Raw genomic sequence first — 17,028 nt, forward strand, 5'->3', positions numbered from 1 at the left:
GCAAAGTTCAAACATCCAGATCCAAGGCTGTGCATAGAGGCTACATCCCTGCTTCGCTGGAAGAACGTTTTCTAACAATCTAAGACCATGTGGACTGGACGTTCTCCCAGTATTGTGCTGTTGGATTAAAAAACCTCAAAGATGTGGAGCCCAGTCACCTGCAACTGAAGCTCTGCAGAGCCTGTAAATAAGCTTTCTTTATCAACTGCTTTGATAATATTAATTGTGAATATGAGAAGGGAAATAAAGTTTAACAAGCTGTTTTGGAAAGGATTACAGCAATGTGCTCAGTATAATCCAGTCCATAGTTTTTTCTTATGTCAAATCATAGTCAGACTACACACGGTCCTTCATTTGTCATATGCTTTTCAATGTCCAGTCATAAGCTTTGGATATAAAATAATACAGACAGTGCTGCTAACAAGTTCCTATAGTAAGAATGCAAAGGGCCCCATCCCATTAGAAAGCACTAAGAGAAAAGATTTGGATAAGACAGCGAAGCTGCTGAAATAATTCTTAAAAATTTGGGTGTTAGGATACTACAGCCTGAATGCAAGCAGTGAGCTTCACGAGTGACTGGCTCTCCTGCCCTGCAGGGCTGTGGTACTGGCCATCAGGGCAGGCCACAGACAGGGCTGATGGTGTCATACGCCTCACACCTACACAGAGCCTGCACCCGTGTCTATTCAGGGAATGGAGTGAAAAACAAGAGGTCCAAGTGGCTACCTGGAGACCTCTGGAGTTCCTGGGATCACATTTGCAAGGGACTGATGTGTCAGTGCACACGATGTGGATGAATGAAGGGTCCCATAGTGTGTGACTACATATGTGCTCCTTTGATAGGCACACCGGTCTGGCAGATACGCATGTGTGCAGGAGGGAGTCATGAAATGCATATGCCCCAGGTCATGTGGACAGGTTGTGTGGCCTCTGGAGGCAGGGTGGAGCTGGAGACTGTGGCCACCTGCAGCATTTCCCCCCAGCTGCAGTGCAATCCCACTACCACTCTCCTGCTCTGGAGTCCCAGGCACAAGACCAGTTCATTAGCAGACCAGACATTTACAGAGGACCCAGAGCACTCTTAGGGGCAAGTTGCAGGTGCCTTAGTAAGAGATCATGAAGTATGAGTCAAGGGAATATTTTTATACTTAGTGCTTGAGAACTGCATCATTTATAGGGACTTCTGCAAATAGGTGGAGGTGAGTTATTATATGACTTGTGGGTAGGGCTGGATACAGCCAAGCATGCACAAGGTAGGCCACACATCAGTATCATATAGTCAGAATTGTATGTGGTTCATCAGGCAAATCTAAGAAGGAGCGATAATCAATGCTTTTGAATACCATTTATATCCCTCTTTGTTTGCCATATACTTTGAGTAAGGAAAACCATGGGACAAAGAAATGTAAATAGTCCCTGAGAGGCAAGGTCAGACTTAAGCTACACTTGGCCTGCCCTGTCATCACTTTGGGTTATCCTCCCTCTCACATACCTCATGTGTCCTGGCCAAGACAGTGCTTGCAAGGCCCTTCCTTTCCCTGAAATTACATCTGACCTGACCAGAGGGGTTAGGATACTCTCTTCCTCTCAGGATGTAAACAAATACTAACTGCCCTGCATTCTGCACCGTGACACTGATGGATAGATGCTCTGTGGCAGGGCTCCAACAGCAGTGCCAAGTCTGTGATGCATTTCCCCCCGACACAGGATATATATAATAAAGCCTCACACTGGGAGAGATCAAGGAAACAAGAGACAGAGATCAACAACTCCCTCAAAGCGGCAATGGGCAAAGAGCATCACCCTGCATGAGGCAGCAGAGTCATGAGTTCTGCCTCTTCTCCTGGTTTGCTACCAGCATGTTCTGTGATTGTGTTAAAGTCTGGAGGCTTTTGTTTCCCCAGCTGTAATGTCTATACGTATACTGAAATCTTTGGAGAGAAGATGCCACAGACGGCCCAATTTCACAGCATCTCATTCCCAGAGCTCATGCAGATGGCATAGTGAGATTTTCCTCACAAGCATGTTACTGCTCATAAACAGCCTGAGGTTAGTTTTTCATTGTGGCATTTCTCTTGCATTCCCAAGCTCTCTCTTCTTATGTCCCACACCGCAGAAAACATGGAGCCTTCACCTGTGGTGTAAGCTAGCATCCTTGGGCTGAAATCTGATCCAAAAGATTAGAAGACTTATATCACTGTTTTGCTGACACTATAGCTCAAACTCAGGAAAAACATACGTCCTTAGAAAGTGCCAAAGCTAGTAAAACACTGAACTTTCCTTCAGGGAACACTGAATACAGAAACCTTCCCAGTCACCCAGCTGCATGACTACGGCATTAATATTAAAAAGTCCCTCTGATTTGCAAAAAGCTAAGTCTAGATCAGAGAAATCAAGAAGGAGAATTCACTATGAATAAAAATAAATTGAAGTTGTCTAGCTTTATTGCACACCATGGATGAAATGCAGGAAATGGAATAACTGGCAGCAATGCAGCAATGGCCAAAGGGAACAGTAGCTTGCCCATATTATTAGAATGTTTAATTATGAACATGTTACTAGAAATACAAAGACTTGTGGGTTTTATGTTGGTATTCTCTCTTCAGGTTTAAGCTGTGTTTACCTGCCTGCACTGATTTCAGAAACAGCCACAAATTGTTTTTTGGAAATTTCTATTTTTTAATGGTTGCACAGTATCTTCTGTCCTCATAGAACCCCCATTCCAGATACTTTATAGGCACTAGTTGTGGTATATGTGTTGAAATGGCCCAGTATGCTTGGCATTGTAGGGAAAAGAAATCACATGTGCTGGAATTACAGCAATTTAACTGGTCCTGTCATTCAGCCCTGTAGCATAGTATCTTGCCTTTACGAGTTACCTGAAAAAGCCCTGCTTCCCATAACAATGCTAAGCACACAGAGATGTTTGATGCCTAGGTCTCATAATGTACTCATTAAAGCAGAGACAGAAGGCATATTTTTGCATTCGGAAAACCTAAACCTGGTTTTATCATTAGCAATGTTTGTAGGATATGTAAAACTACTGTGATGAACGGTCAGATAAATGTTTCATGCAACTAACTGATGTCCTTTGGTATCCTACAGAGGATGATTTATCCCTCACCATGTAAACACAGTATTCCCTATCTTCCAAAATACGTAACTCCTCTTAGTTTACTCCTGCAGAGATGGTATGCACCACTCACCTGAGTTTTTGTCAGGCAGTCGGTTTATCCTCCACACGATGGAATTAAAGGCATGCTCATATTTGGCAGTTCCCAAAGTTACTCTCATTACTGGCTCAGAACCAGACAGACTGGTTGATCCAAAAGTGGCCCCCTTGTTCACCTTGGCTTTCAAAGATTTCTCCCCCAGCACGCTCTCCCTGCGGAAGTTCTTCACCCACTCATTTGGCACTGGGTAGCGGATCATCACGTTTTCACAAGGGACCTGAGTTAAAGGGTCACGGTTGGAAGAGAACCCAGTGGACATCATCAGCCAGCTCTGTACCTCCACCTCAGCACCATTGATGCTGGCAGCTGTCCTCAGAGTAAAAGGCAAAGTTTTCTCAGCAAAGACAGTTCTGAATCTCATTAGTTCAAACCGGCAGGCATCCAAGGGGTTGAACAGGATAATACGGGAGTTATTAAACATATCCTCATCCACACATGAATGGAACCGACAGCTGTATAATTTAATCCACTTAGTGGTAGTAGTGGGCATAATATCCTGCCTTGCAACTATTTCATTCCCTTTGATCAGGATATCATTAAGGCCCAGTCTGCATTCTGCCAGGCCAGAAAGGAAGCTGAGAACATAGATATGGGTCAGCACACTGTGCTGGAGAATCACACTGTCTCCTTTGGCCAAGATGCCATGAAACTCATCCCTGACATCAACCGTGATTTCCTCTTCTTGATAGTTTAGTCCCACTGTGCTCAGATCTGTTGATGAGGCTGGCAAATTCATCAGTGTGTCTTGTACAGCACTGATGAAGCTGAGGAAGTCTTCATAATCCGTAGTCCCAAGTTTGATAATTTGCTCTCTCTCTGCTGTGTGAGCAATGGCTGGTTTAGGCTGATACTTCTTTTTCTCCTTGTAGGTTGTGCGGTCCAAACGCACACTGTGTATCCTTCCATTCTCATCATAGTTCTGGAGTTTGCGCTCTGAAATCTCGTGATTGATTTCAAGTTTGAATTCCCGAAAAGGTTTCTCCAGTCCTTTCTCATAAAAAAGTTGTATATATCCACTGTCAGTCAGCTTGACATATATTGGTCCCCAGTGCCTGGATGACATAATATTCTTCTTCTCTGGGATCCTGAGCATCATTGGCCATCCATCCTTTGGCTGAGCTGGTGCCAGGTTAAATAAGGCTGCATCCAGATCATATGGCATCATGGGGTCATCATCAGGCAAGGTAGGGCTGCTCACATGATCTGGGTCTCCAATCTGGAGTTGCTTGAGCTGCTCTACAGCATCTGTGTGGGTTACACTTTTGTTTGCCTCATGGAAACTGATGGTGTCAGGCTCCTGATGGAGAATAATGAGAGAGTCTCTTTGGCTTTTCCCTGGAGCACTGGAGACAGAAGAGCTTTTGGAACGCCTGTCTCGCTCCTCAAAGAATGAACTGAATGGATTGATGGGTGAGGGTTGGACATCTCGCAGAGATTCATCCAGGAAGGGATTAGTAGCACTCCATGGTGGTGTTTCAACAGAAGGCAACTTGGTTAAGGAGGAGAGATCTAGTTTTTGAATTTTGGAGAGGTCCCCCAATGTGCTTTTAGGACGTTCTCTTTTCTTAAAGGATGTAGTGAGGTTAAAGTTAACATCTGGAGTCTGTGTTTCTGCAGGTGGGGTGTCTGTTTTCAAGGGAGAAAGGTTCTGCGGTGAAAAACTGACTTCATTGTCATCAAAAGTCACCCAGCTGGGAAAGCGAACTGTGGTTGGGGTAGATGAATGCCCATTCATGGAGGTGTTGTTCAGCTGCCAGTTGACAGCCTCCATATCTATCTCTTCATCTTCCTGGAGAGACGAGGAATTGTCTTTAAAAAAAGAGGGGAGGGGAGGAAATTTCAGCTAATTATTCTGAAGTTACCTAGTTCTCTCCATGAAAAGAAAACCACAGTCTGCACAGTAGTTTGCATGCTCAAGAAAGGCCTATTCATATGCTGGGCAAGAAAGATAGTGAAACGATTTGGCTGAAATGCTGAAGAGTGTCGAGAATTAGTGAAGAAATAGATAGTTGAACACAGAAAAGGAATGCAGGAAGAAATACAAAAGGAATGACAGCAATGATTGTATTGCTCTCATTCCAGCATAATGACCTAAAAAAGAAACTGCCCAAATATTGTAGAGATTTTTTTCAAACTTCCCTCTCTAAACTTTCAGGCTGCATTTCTTCTCTCCACTTGTCTTCTGTCATTTGCCTGTTCTGTTCCCTCTCACTCTTGTTCTCATTTTTTCCCTTTCTGTCCCCATACCCTTTGCTCTAGAGAAGAATCCAGTAGGGAGAGGGAATGAACATTGAGGAAGAGCAATTCTCCACTGTCCACACATACTTGTCTGTGCATTTGCTGTTATCACAAAAGCACACAGGAGTATGGTGAAGGCACTGTAAAAGGTGCCTAGGTGGCATTTTGCCCAGGATGTGTTCAGAAAAAAGACTCTTTGGCTTACCCAGTGGGAAATAGTTTGCCAGTCCTTGAATGTCTCTGAAAAATCCCTCAGAGAAGCTGTGATCTAGTGATGTACATCAGGATAAGGAAAAACATATTTTTGGCTTGTATTGTGGAAGCTGTCCTCATCCTCTGTCAGGACATGACACCTTTGACTGCTATATTCCTAGTCTCAAGCTCTGCCAAGACACTTCCCAGGAGCCTGCATCATACTGTGCTATTTCAATCCCAGCTCTTTCTGGAGGAGATAGTTGCAGTGGTAAGGAGGTATTTTCCAAAATGAGGATAAATTCTCAGAATTCAGAAATTAAAGGGTTTTCTTCCCATTTTCTTCCCACTGGGCTAATGAATCACAGTGCTCCTCAAAATGAGCAGCCAGCATGAAATTATACTCTGCAGCTGCACCATGGGTTTGCTCTACATATGATATAGCAGCGCTAGCATTTGTGCCTTTTGCTTCTGACAGATATATAGATCTCATGTTTTACACAAGTCACTGTTCTTCAGTAGAAGTAGAAAAATGAGTGTAAAATGTAGCACTTTGGTATGGCTGTATACCTGTGATGTGAGCATATTTTACAATATTAGCCACAACAGCAATTTAAATCATTTAAATTGCCACCAGTTCCCCCAAAAAGATGAGCTTGATTTCCATTCTGCCTCAACCACAACAATTTGAATATTTACTCCAGTTACCATTTAGAATATGAAATCCGGAATATTCATGTCAGCCAATGTCCAGCCATTAGCTTATGTCTTGGGTAACTTGATTTTCTGGGCTGCTCATCCCAGCTGTATGGAAGTTCACCCAACCTTTTGATCCAAGGACAAAACACATCATGCAAGTTCTAAGGGTTATTATAATTGAGAATTATATACGAAGCAGAATGATACCAATTTGTTTTTCAAGCCACAATAATAACAAAGAAATAACAAGAACAGACAGCTTTTACAGACTATCCATGCATTTCAAAGCGTATTTGAAAAGAAGTGGCACTATCTCAATTTCTCAGATTTTCTTCTCTACCCTGCCATTTCACTCCCATCTTTGCACAATGCCTCTCTGCAGTCCCTGGTACTGCTTGCACCACTGGGTACAGTGATAGGTCCTTTATCTGCTAAGTTTGCCACAAGACTATAAATAGATTTGTGGGGGAAAAAAACAAACCAACTGATTATCATCCACAACCACACCCTAAGCAAGAAAGTAATGAAAAAAACACCAAGAATAAACCAATGTTGTTCTGATCCTCAGGTTCACACCAATCACTTCTATGTTGTCTCATGCCTTTCCAGTGCTTGGGTCAGCAAGCGTGTAGTCCTTTGAAGCAAAGCAAAGACAATGAAAAGATGTATTAAGAGTCTCTGTTTTTATGGTAGTTCTGGGAAAACATTCCCCATTTCTTTTAAGACTTTTAAAAGTCCTGTGTTCAGGGATTCTTAAGATCAGGGTTTCTTAAGAGTGGACCACCTCTTCCCTGCCTGCAATTATAGTTTTCCCCTTTCCTGTATCTTAGTTTTTGAATTGCAGAAACTAAATGTGATTTCACAGATAAAGTATTAACATCTCTGGTAAGTTTGAGAGATGCAGATGAGAAGACCTCCTCTGAGAGTCCATGTGAAAACCACACAGAAATCACCTGAAAAATTTCTTTCTAAACTGAACGAGTTTTATAAAATGAATTGCTTTTTTGATCCAGATGCCCAGAAATACAGCAGAAGCATTAAGAGAAGATGGTTTCATATATGTAATCATTTGTATAATTTTATTTTATAGAAAAAAATCAATAAACTGTTATTTGATTTGATATGTGGAAGTGTCAAATCTGGGAAGTGAAATAATCTTTCATTTTCAAACTAAAATCAAAAGTACATTCTTCTGCTGCCAAAGAACCATATGGATGGGTTTACAAATATTTGAAGAACACAGAGGTGATTCTAGAAAAAACAGGTTTTTAGCTTTGTCTGTAAGAGAATGACTAATAGCAGGGAGGATAAAAATAACAATATGCTAATGCAGTTAAGCATCCAAAGAAAGTTCCTGAGAACTAGATGAAATAGTGTATGTATCCCAAGAGAAATATTGGAACCTCTGCTGCAAAGGCAAATACAGCATGGTGAAAATCTTGACATCATTGGATGGCTTAGACAATTCAGATTTTTCCCTTCTTGACTTTTGATGAGTTCCTGAACATGGGTGATAAAGTTTAAAATGTGAATGTCCTTCAATTTGGGAGCACCCCAGTAGGTCTGGGAGTGGACACTTAAGAAAGCCATTCCCTAGCTGAACTTCTTGCTTTTATAACTGTTTTTAAAATTCCTTCCAACAAAATAAATCAAGACAATAGCTTGCTGATGGGGTGCAGACAGTCTTCAACCCAGAGTGACTCCTGACTGAGAAAGACTAGATCTGCATAAAAAAAGGAAGAGGCATCAAAACAAAGCACTTGTTTTTTCCTTCTTGACCAACTTTGCTTTCCTAAGCAAATGACTTTGATAGGTGTTTACTTTGTAAAATTAAAATATCTTTTAATTGTCTGACCTTGCCAGATTCCAACCTGACAGGTGCTCCAGGCAGCTACAAAACACAGGAGCAGATTTACCAAGGAGGTGAAGAGGACAGTAGCTGTCTCCTTTCCCAGTGACACCAGAAACATGTGAGCTCTAGGGCAAGCAGCCTCAGGCTGCCCACACAACTATGCATCTCTGCATTCATTCCCCCACATAAGTGGTGCCTGCAACCAGCACTGGCCATACCTTCCTACATACATGCCTGAACATCATTACCAAGCCATTAAATAATTTGGAAACTTAAGTCCCCAGTGAACAATAAAATGCCAACCTGCATTGTAAGGGTTTTTTTGGTCCACAAGCCTCTTAATGTTTTGTTGGCTTTGCAAGTGTTCAGTAGCAAAACGGTTAATTATTTCAGTATGCTAAACTGGAAAACAGCATTGTTATAATGGATGTAGAGCATCTCACTGTGATCGGCTTCTTGTGACTCACTACAAAGAAGGAAGTCTTTGGTTCTCTTTGTTGTGTCACCTTTTCATTTTTCTATTTAAACTATTTTGGCCAAAACCATCAGGTAGTGTCATGTTACTTCTGCCTGGGGGAAAGGCAGCCATCCAGCTGCTAAAGGACATTGATCTTGCAAACTGTTCATGACCAAAACTGTGCCACAGAAGTAGGAAGATCTGAGAGTGTTACATACCTTTCAAAAAGAAAGGCAGACAACAACTTTAAGAAACGGATCTGAGCAAAAGCCTGGATTCTCAAATTTCTGAGTACTTGTCTATTTTGCCTCTTGAGAGAAATTAGCTCAAAAGCTTCATGGTGTGACTCTTTCTGTTACCTGAAAATATTTATTTACATTTAATTCAGATAGCTCTACTTTACACTTTAGTCTGTAGTACAGGCACACTGTTAACATGGTCACACACACTTTCCCATGGGGTACTCGCTTCCTTGATGTAGCCAACACTGAGCCCCTCAGAAATCAGTTGCAAGAATCTGCAGCAGAAATCAGTTGCAAGAATCTGCAACTCAAAGCACAAAAGACTTCTTGTCAATGGGAAGTTACTTCCTGCTTATTTTGCACAGAGGATATCCCTGTGAGGGTAACAATTATTACCTCCATGTGCTTTCTGGGTACCTAGGCTATCATGGCAACATTAAGGGAATACCTAGAAATGTCCTCTCCCAATCTACAGGACACTTTCTTTCCATGAGCTTCAGAATAGGCTTTGGAGACAGAAGAAGAGGCAATCACCAGGCCTCCTTGCAAGAGGATTATGGTGAGGGGCTGAAAAACCCTAAACCCCTTGCTTGACCACCAACACCCAAGAGGCTGGGACATAGGTTTGTAAGCATTCCTGCGGATTTTGAGTGTCTCTGCAAGATTGTGATGTGTGGAGGAGATGCTGCTCACACAGTCCTTGCCCTCTGCTCCTGCTGCTGAACACACCACATACAAAAATTTAACAGCAATTTAGTTTTCCAGCGTGTTGAACTGTTAATACAAAAGTTATGGTTTTAACCTCAGACTTTATGGCACAGCTAAGAGAGATTTCAAAATCACCACAGACTAAGTAATCAGCAGGAGAAGGTGCAAGATGAAAGACTGAAGTCACAGACCTGATCTCTATGGTTCCCCTTTTTATTCCTTCTCCTCCCACTTGACAGGCTTCTCAGACCATATTGAATGGATTCATCCTTAGATAACTTTTCAGTTCATCATACGCTTTCATATTCTATCACTGCATCTCTTTGAACTTGGGTGTCTAAATTTAGGTCATGTAAATCAGCGGCCTGATTAAACCTCGTGTAGTTTTATCTCAAATCTGCAGTACTACATAGTCTGTTCCCAGCAGTGGGTTAATAACTACTAAAATATGATGCCTGTTGCTTGGCTAACTATTGCAAATTCATCACAAGTCCCAAAAGAAGTTTAATTGTCAAAAGAAGTTAAATCATCTGAAGTTACAAAGAAGTTATATCACAGAGCTTCCAGTTCTATTTAAAACACAATGACTTTAATCTACATTCAATTAATTTATCCCCACGAGTCTCTAATCTTTATACCAACTGCTATATTTCATTTTAAATGTAAGCCATCATGCAGATACTAAACTGAAGATGGAATACAAGCAAATTATGACTCAGCCTCTCACAGCTAGATTGCAGCACCCTCACACTGCAAGAAAACTGCTGAAAAGGACTGTCCTCCATGTACTCTCTTAAAGAACTCCAGAAGTTTTGGTGGACTTTGTTCGTTGATGTTTTGACATTTTCTTATTATTCTGTATCTACACAAACATACGTATTGATGGGAAGGTAGGACTACCGCATTTCAGGCACTAGTGCTTGCTGTGCTTCATTGCCCTGAATTATTTGCCTTCTGTCTCCTTCATTCATGCTGCCTCTTGCTGCTTGGAGAGGGAAGAGAACATCTTCCCAACAACCGAGCCTGACCCAACCATTGAGAAACTGGTATCAGACTACCCATAAGAAGTGGTAGTTGCAGATGGAGGTCTCATTGCAACCAGTTACGTATGATGTTATTTGAGTGTCTTTTTTTGTCTCACCTGTTTTCCTCTCCCCTGTTTATCTTTATTCAGCTGGAGAAACTAATTAAAGACTGAAATTCAATCAGAACCCTGTCATTATTCCTTGAGTAAAGAAAATGTTCAAGATCACAAAATTAGTTTGCAACTTAAACTTTCCTGCAGGACTTAATTTAAAAATACTCAATATTTTTATTGTGTCACATTTATTAAGTAGTTAAAACTCTGGCTCTTGAAAAAAAACATTTCAGATGTGGTATGGAATAACTGAAACAAGATTTCAGCAACTCATATCTATGTACAGTTAACTCCCCTTTTCCTTCTACAGATCTCAGCTACACCATCTGCTCTCAGCTCTAACTATAGTTTTGTAAAAGTTTCTTACATGTTCTGCAGTCTGTACTGTGCAGTAGACTGGGCAATCAGAATGGATCTGACTAGTCTCAAAACAAAACCAAGTATCTGTAACACACCTCATGCACAAAACTAGTAAATTAGATTCCTACAGCAGATACCCATATTCAGAAAATGTGCTTTCTAAATATATTACTTAGGTTCTAGTCTGTAAATACTTAGAAGTTAGTGTACTAATACTCTTAGACAGAATTACAGTCAAGAACAAACACACAACCTATCCAGACATCACCAAAACAGTGCAGCAAAGATAGATATATAACTTTGAAATACCTAGTATTGTGTGCCTGTATGCCTGGGTCTCCAATCGACACCAATTTATCATCTGAACAGTAGATTCCAAATTAGACATAGTTCATGCAAGTCATGGACAAGGTTGTTAGTGTCTGGAAGAAACTGTTAGATCTTCACATCAGGTAGGAATTATGGGGTAATAAGTTAAAGGCAATAAGGAACTTTAAAAGGGAATAAAATTCTCCTAGCAATAGCTAGGCGACATTAGGTACTCGATAAGAAAAAGCACTGTTTATCACTTAAACCCAGATTTCTTTGTTTTTTAGGTTTTTTTTTTCAGTAAAGAAGGCTACTTTAAAAAGAAATTGAAGTAAATATGTTTTGTTCTTGTAACATACTTACAAAAAATGCAGTTCTTCTTTTACATGTTAAAAAATGGTAGTGAATGGGTCCCAAAACGATGACAGGAAAGGCTTTTTGATTTAAACACATTTGAGAGTCACAGATCCAGAAAGCACGTGTTTTTCCTGTGCTTCCATTAGCTGGCCAGAAGGTGGTACATTAAGACTGATATAATTAGAAGAAGTCTTCAAGATTTTGACAAGATTTAGACAAGACTATGCCTGTTCAAATAATTCACAATATGTATGTGACACAATACTATTGTTTTATAATTAAGAATAATTTTGGCCCAGTTGTGAACAGATCTCACATAAGTGGTGGAGAAAGCATTAGAACCTGCTGTTTTTCCTTAGAACTTATTTCTATTAAACAAACATAATATATTCATAAAGTAAACATTTTAGCAACTAAGCATACCTACGTGATTCATTACATAGCAACTTTGTTACCATCCCTGAGGCTATAGGATAGATACAACTGACGTATTTTTACCACTATGTCATCTAACTTTGTTCTCTGCAAGGTGTGCTTAGTCCAGAGGTTACCAAGACTATGACTACACCCTAGCCTTAGTCATTATTACTACCACTGGAGTACTTACACAGTTTGGCTAGGCTAGACAAAGCCTGTGTGTGAGGGGACAGAGCAGAGCTGGGAAACACAAAGCTGAACCTGTTCCAGCAGAGGGATCAATGAAAGAATGACAGGTTCTCTGGAGAAGAATGAATCCTTCTGCTTCATCTTTCATCCGAAAGAACAAGGAGCAAATGAGAACAATGGAAGACACGCATATGGCATTTTTCAAAAGCAGTTCCTGAAATGTACTTTGAAAAAGTACCTTGGCAAAGAGAAGCTAAGTCAGTTTGCCTCTGAATGTACTTTGGACTTTGGTTCTATCCAGACGTCTGCTTCTCTCTCTGATTTTAATCAGCAGTACATACAGCATATCCTTCAGTAGTGGAACTGACACTGAGATGAGACCATGGAGTTCATGAAGAAATACTCTGAGAGCCAATAAGGAAAGCAAAATGTTCCTGCTGGCCCAGGATGTTTCAGAAGTTAATGATATTTGGCAAGCAGAATAAATCTGTAGCCAATCCTACAAATGCAAAGACAATCCCACTCCATCTTGGAGGAGCTGACACTAGGATCCATTGAACAAGCTCTCTTTTGCAAAGAGCAGTTACATAAATCTCTCATACACAGACAATATGCTACTTCGTTATGCTGTAATTTTACAAGCAATATATGATGGACTGGTAACAAAATACTGAGGTTTGCAGGCCTCTTAAGTTTTGTCTTCAGTGCTTGAGATAGTACCATGTAGAATAAGCCTGACATTTGTAGTGCCAGACTGCAGGTGGAAATGTGCCAGCTACTGGATCCTCTCACAATTTGGGGTCCCATTAAGCAGCATAACCTTTGACTGCAAACCAACACACTCTGGTCTCATGCATCAAGTTATGGATCCAAAAAGGCAGCTGCAATATTGCACAAGCATGGGGGTCTGGCTCTGTTGAATAAATGTGAGAAATGTTCCCATAGCCATATGAAAATTGAAGGCAGGAGACCATCATGTGCATTAGATGTCTGAAATGCTCTGGGTTTGCTATTGCCAGTCCATCAGTTAGAAACTGTACTGGTAGTGACCATAAATGGTAACACCAGCTGATGACAACTTGGTAGTCAGTACAAAATAACTAGCTGATCACCAGTTTCTAGGTGGGCATGTTCCTAGTTCCTGCATGACTGAAGCCAACATCACCCCAACTATCTGCTCAGTCTTGTGTTGATTCTGTAGCAAAAAAAGGCAAGTCAGTACATAGCGATGTTGAATAAGCCTGCACCAGTGCTCAATTCACTGCTTACAAAAATAAACACCGATGTCCATCTCTGCACATTATTTAGAAAGAGACAGGACAAGGTATATCAGGGAAAGAAGGAATGTGTTTTGCTTGGTGACTGACGTAAAAAGTTACAAAATTAAAATTTATATTGATAGAGAAAAATTTAAACTTCTATACTGCAGAGAAAAAAGTGATGGGGGAAGGAGGAGAAAAAACAAGTCATCTGTTATTTCACATCTTCAAAATGCACTATCGCCACACTTCTGGCTCCCCACTACATTTAAAAATAGTAGCACTAACTTCCTCATTCCTGCACCCAAGGCATTTCCCAGGATCAAGTTTTATATCATATCAAGTCAGCAGCTCACATCCTGTCTGCTAGATTTGTCTGCATATCTCAGGTTATCTGGGCAAGAGGTAATCTCATATTTATACGCTACCTTTACCCTGAGCAATATCAAAATGATTTACAAGTTATGCCACTGCTGTCATTTCAAAAAACCCAAAGATCCATTTCCCAGTTTCTCATGTAAGGCTCTGTGGTTAACTTCAGCTTCACTTACATATTTTAATAATTTAGTGACCTGATGAACTGTAAAGACAGATTTGTTCCATAGACAACACAGGTGATACATACTTATAATTTATGGAAGTTAAGGGTGCTCCACTTTTGCCTGAAGCTTATGCTAATATTTTCCCCCCTGTAGCGTGTTATGCAAACATTTTCTGTCTAAAGTGCAGAGAAGACCATGTAACTATGTGAGGGTAGCCTGTTTGGCCAGTCCTTCTTGACTCAAAGCATATGGGAGCACCAGTCTATAGTGAAGTTTTATGAATTAACAGGTGAGGTGCTCAATGCAAAAGTGAGAGGAGCTATAACAAAGCCATACGTAGGTGAATTTGGGTTTTTTTAATTCCTGGAGGGATTTTTGACACATAACACAAAGAACTGAAGGAGACTGGCTGAAAATAATGTAAGAAAACAGAAAGGACAGCCTGATCTGCATGTAATGCCTGACCAATTCAGGTATCACAGAGGATGCACCTGACAACGCAACACCCCCACCCTCAACAAATAATGATAATTACAGGTGCTTGAGAAATAGCATGATGCAAAGGATATGACACAGAAACGGGCTGCAAAAGGCTTAGGTGCTAATCTGAACTGTGTCATTGTCCATGTGACCTTCAGCTAGTAATTTATGCACTCTGCTCAGCAAGTTGTCTCTCTGTAGCAAAGCAAAAGTACTGATGTAATGGAAAGTGTTAATGGCTGTTGTCAAGTGTGTTTGATGAATAGGCTATCATAAGCCATGTGAAAGCTTGTGGGCTTTCTGGGGACCATGCAGGATAAATGGAATAAGCAAGGGAGCTCCTGTAGGGAATAAAATAATTGGAGATAGTAGAAGCTGTGACCCTTGGCTGAGCAAAACATAACACATGTGTGTCAACAAATTTCCTTGTGCCCTGGCTGCTTGCAAGTAGGCCTACCTGGATGAGAACAAATATAAAGGTGGAGAAGCTGCAGTAAACATCTAAGATCGGATGCTTAAGTACAGGACTAGCTGTGAACTGCAAGGAAAAATGCTGGGAATTTGCTTCTTATTGTTTGTTGGTCCCACACGGTGAGAAACAGAGCACTAATCACATTATTTACATGCAAGAAGGATTCCATCAAAAATACTGGAGGTAAGCCAAAAAGGCCTCTAGTACCAGTCAGCAATACTCTCTTGCCTAAGATCTAAGTATGACAAATACTGTTTTTTCTAAAGAGAGAGAGTGTATGGCCCTTGTTCCCTCTGCCAAGACTGGCCTGATATTAATTGGGGGCAAAACTGATGATAGATAGAAAGAATATATCTCTCCAGCTCTCAATGGAAACTATATGAATTAATGATGTTATTTTTTAATGCATCTGCCTTGCACAATGTTGGAACACTAAAAATTATGATCTGGGAGACATGTTCTTATACAAAAACAAAATACAGAAAATATCCCTATTATTTTTTTAGAAAAAACAAAGTATTTTGTGCCTGATTTTGCTTCAAATAAATGGCAAGGACTGGGACAAAGAAAGGCCTGAGACATCAAGCTCAAGTGGTAAGATGGGCTGGAGAACATTTATAAAATGGGAAGAGATTTGTGAGTTTTTCCAGGAGTGCAAGGTGAGCCATGGGGTTGCTCCTCACCCTGGGACTGTAAGGGTGTGAAGACTATTTGTACTTGCTATTTTAACTGTGAACCTGAAAGATCTAAATATTTTCTTAGGTAGAAATTGGGATGACAAAAGTAAGTTGCTCACAGATCCCAAACAAGAAAAGCTCTGCATTGAGTAAAAATACTGAGAGAAACACCCTGTAGTTTCCAAGCAGCTACCAAGACCTTGGAAAGCAAACTCTTGCTCCAATATATACTGAACATGCATGCTACAGTCAGCTAGGCACCACTTTATTCTGGAAATAAACTTTGTCTTCAAAATCCATATTACACTGTTGCTAAAGCGGTTGCAGAGTTGAGCCAGGGTGCTGCATTACTGGTTTTCACCTCCTGAGGCCTTTAAAGATGTGTTTTGGGTACATGCTGATTAAGATGGCTTAGGAAGACAGGACAGTAAGAAGAAATATTCCCACTGGTAGGAACCTAACTTCAGCCTCCTTTATGGTAACACTGATCTCAGTTTTTGCCCATCCAGGAAAACTATAGTGATGTTACAAGGGCTGTCTTGGAGAGTGTTTCTAAAAGCACGGCTGCACGGGCAGAGTTCACGCCTGCTTTGTCAGTCTGACTAGCACAACTGTACTAAAAACAACTTCAGCCAACTTTGGAAACTAACAGAGTACATATAACGAAAGGACTCCCAAGGTTGGCATAAGACAGAAAATTTGTCAGCGTATTCATAAAAATACATTTTAGTTAACTGCTCCTGCTATACGGCCCTCTGACCCAGTCTGAGAGTCTTGTTATCATCCCATGGTGCTATCAGCACCTCATCTCCAACCTCAAGGCAGCTGCTGACCAGCCCAGGAGGCTGTTATGAGGGAATGGCTTGTTTTACAACATATTGCTCTGATTGATGAGGCTATTCCCCCCCTTTCCACACTCATCCATCCCAGGTCTGGGACTCCCTTGGCGCAGCCTCTCCTTGAGCCCAGGCTCCCACCATAAAAGCCCAGCTGTTGTGCAGCTATTCACAATTGCAGGAAATCAACAGAACCAAATACTGGGCTGTTATCTATCTCATGTCATTCGGAGTTTTGTTTTTCCTTTTTGTATGTGTGTGTGGAGCCACCACGGTACACGGGATTACTCAGGGTCATTCCACAGAAGCAGCCAAACAGAAATGATCCAACAAGCCATTTCTTCCTCTCTCCCTTGGGCCATGCTGGTGTG

The 17,028-nt window shown here is 41.0% G+C and overlaps 1 protein-coding gene across 1 annotated transcript in view; it reads right to left on the reverse strand.

The window, feature by feature from the left end:
• The window catches only part of STON2 (stonin 2), an 80,066-nt gene that overhangs the window by 10,626 nt on the left and 52,412 nt on the right, over positions 1–17,028 (reverse strand). The window contains exon 5 of the mRNA XM_074868540.1: positions 3,207–5,042. Coding sequence (XP_074724641.1) covers positions 3,207–5,042 — 1,836 coding nt within the window. The remainder of the gene's footprint in view (positions 1–3,206; positions 5,043–17,028) is intronic.

This window comes from Strix uralensis, chromosome 4 (genome assembly GCF_047716275.1).
Source record: "Strix uralensis isolate ZFMK-TIS-50842 chromosome 4, bStrUra1, whole genome shotgun sequence".
Classification (NCBI taxonomy): Eukaryota; Metazoa; Chordata; class Aves; order Strigiformes; family Strigidae; genus Strix; species Strix uralensis.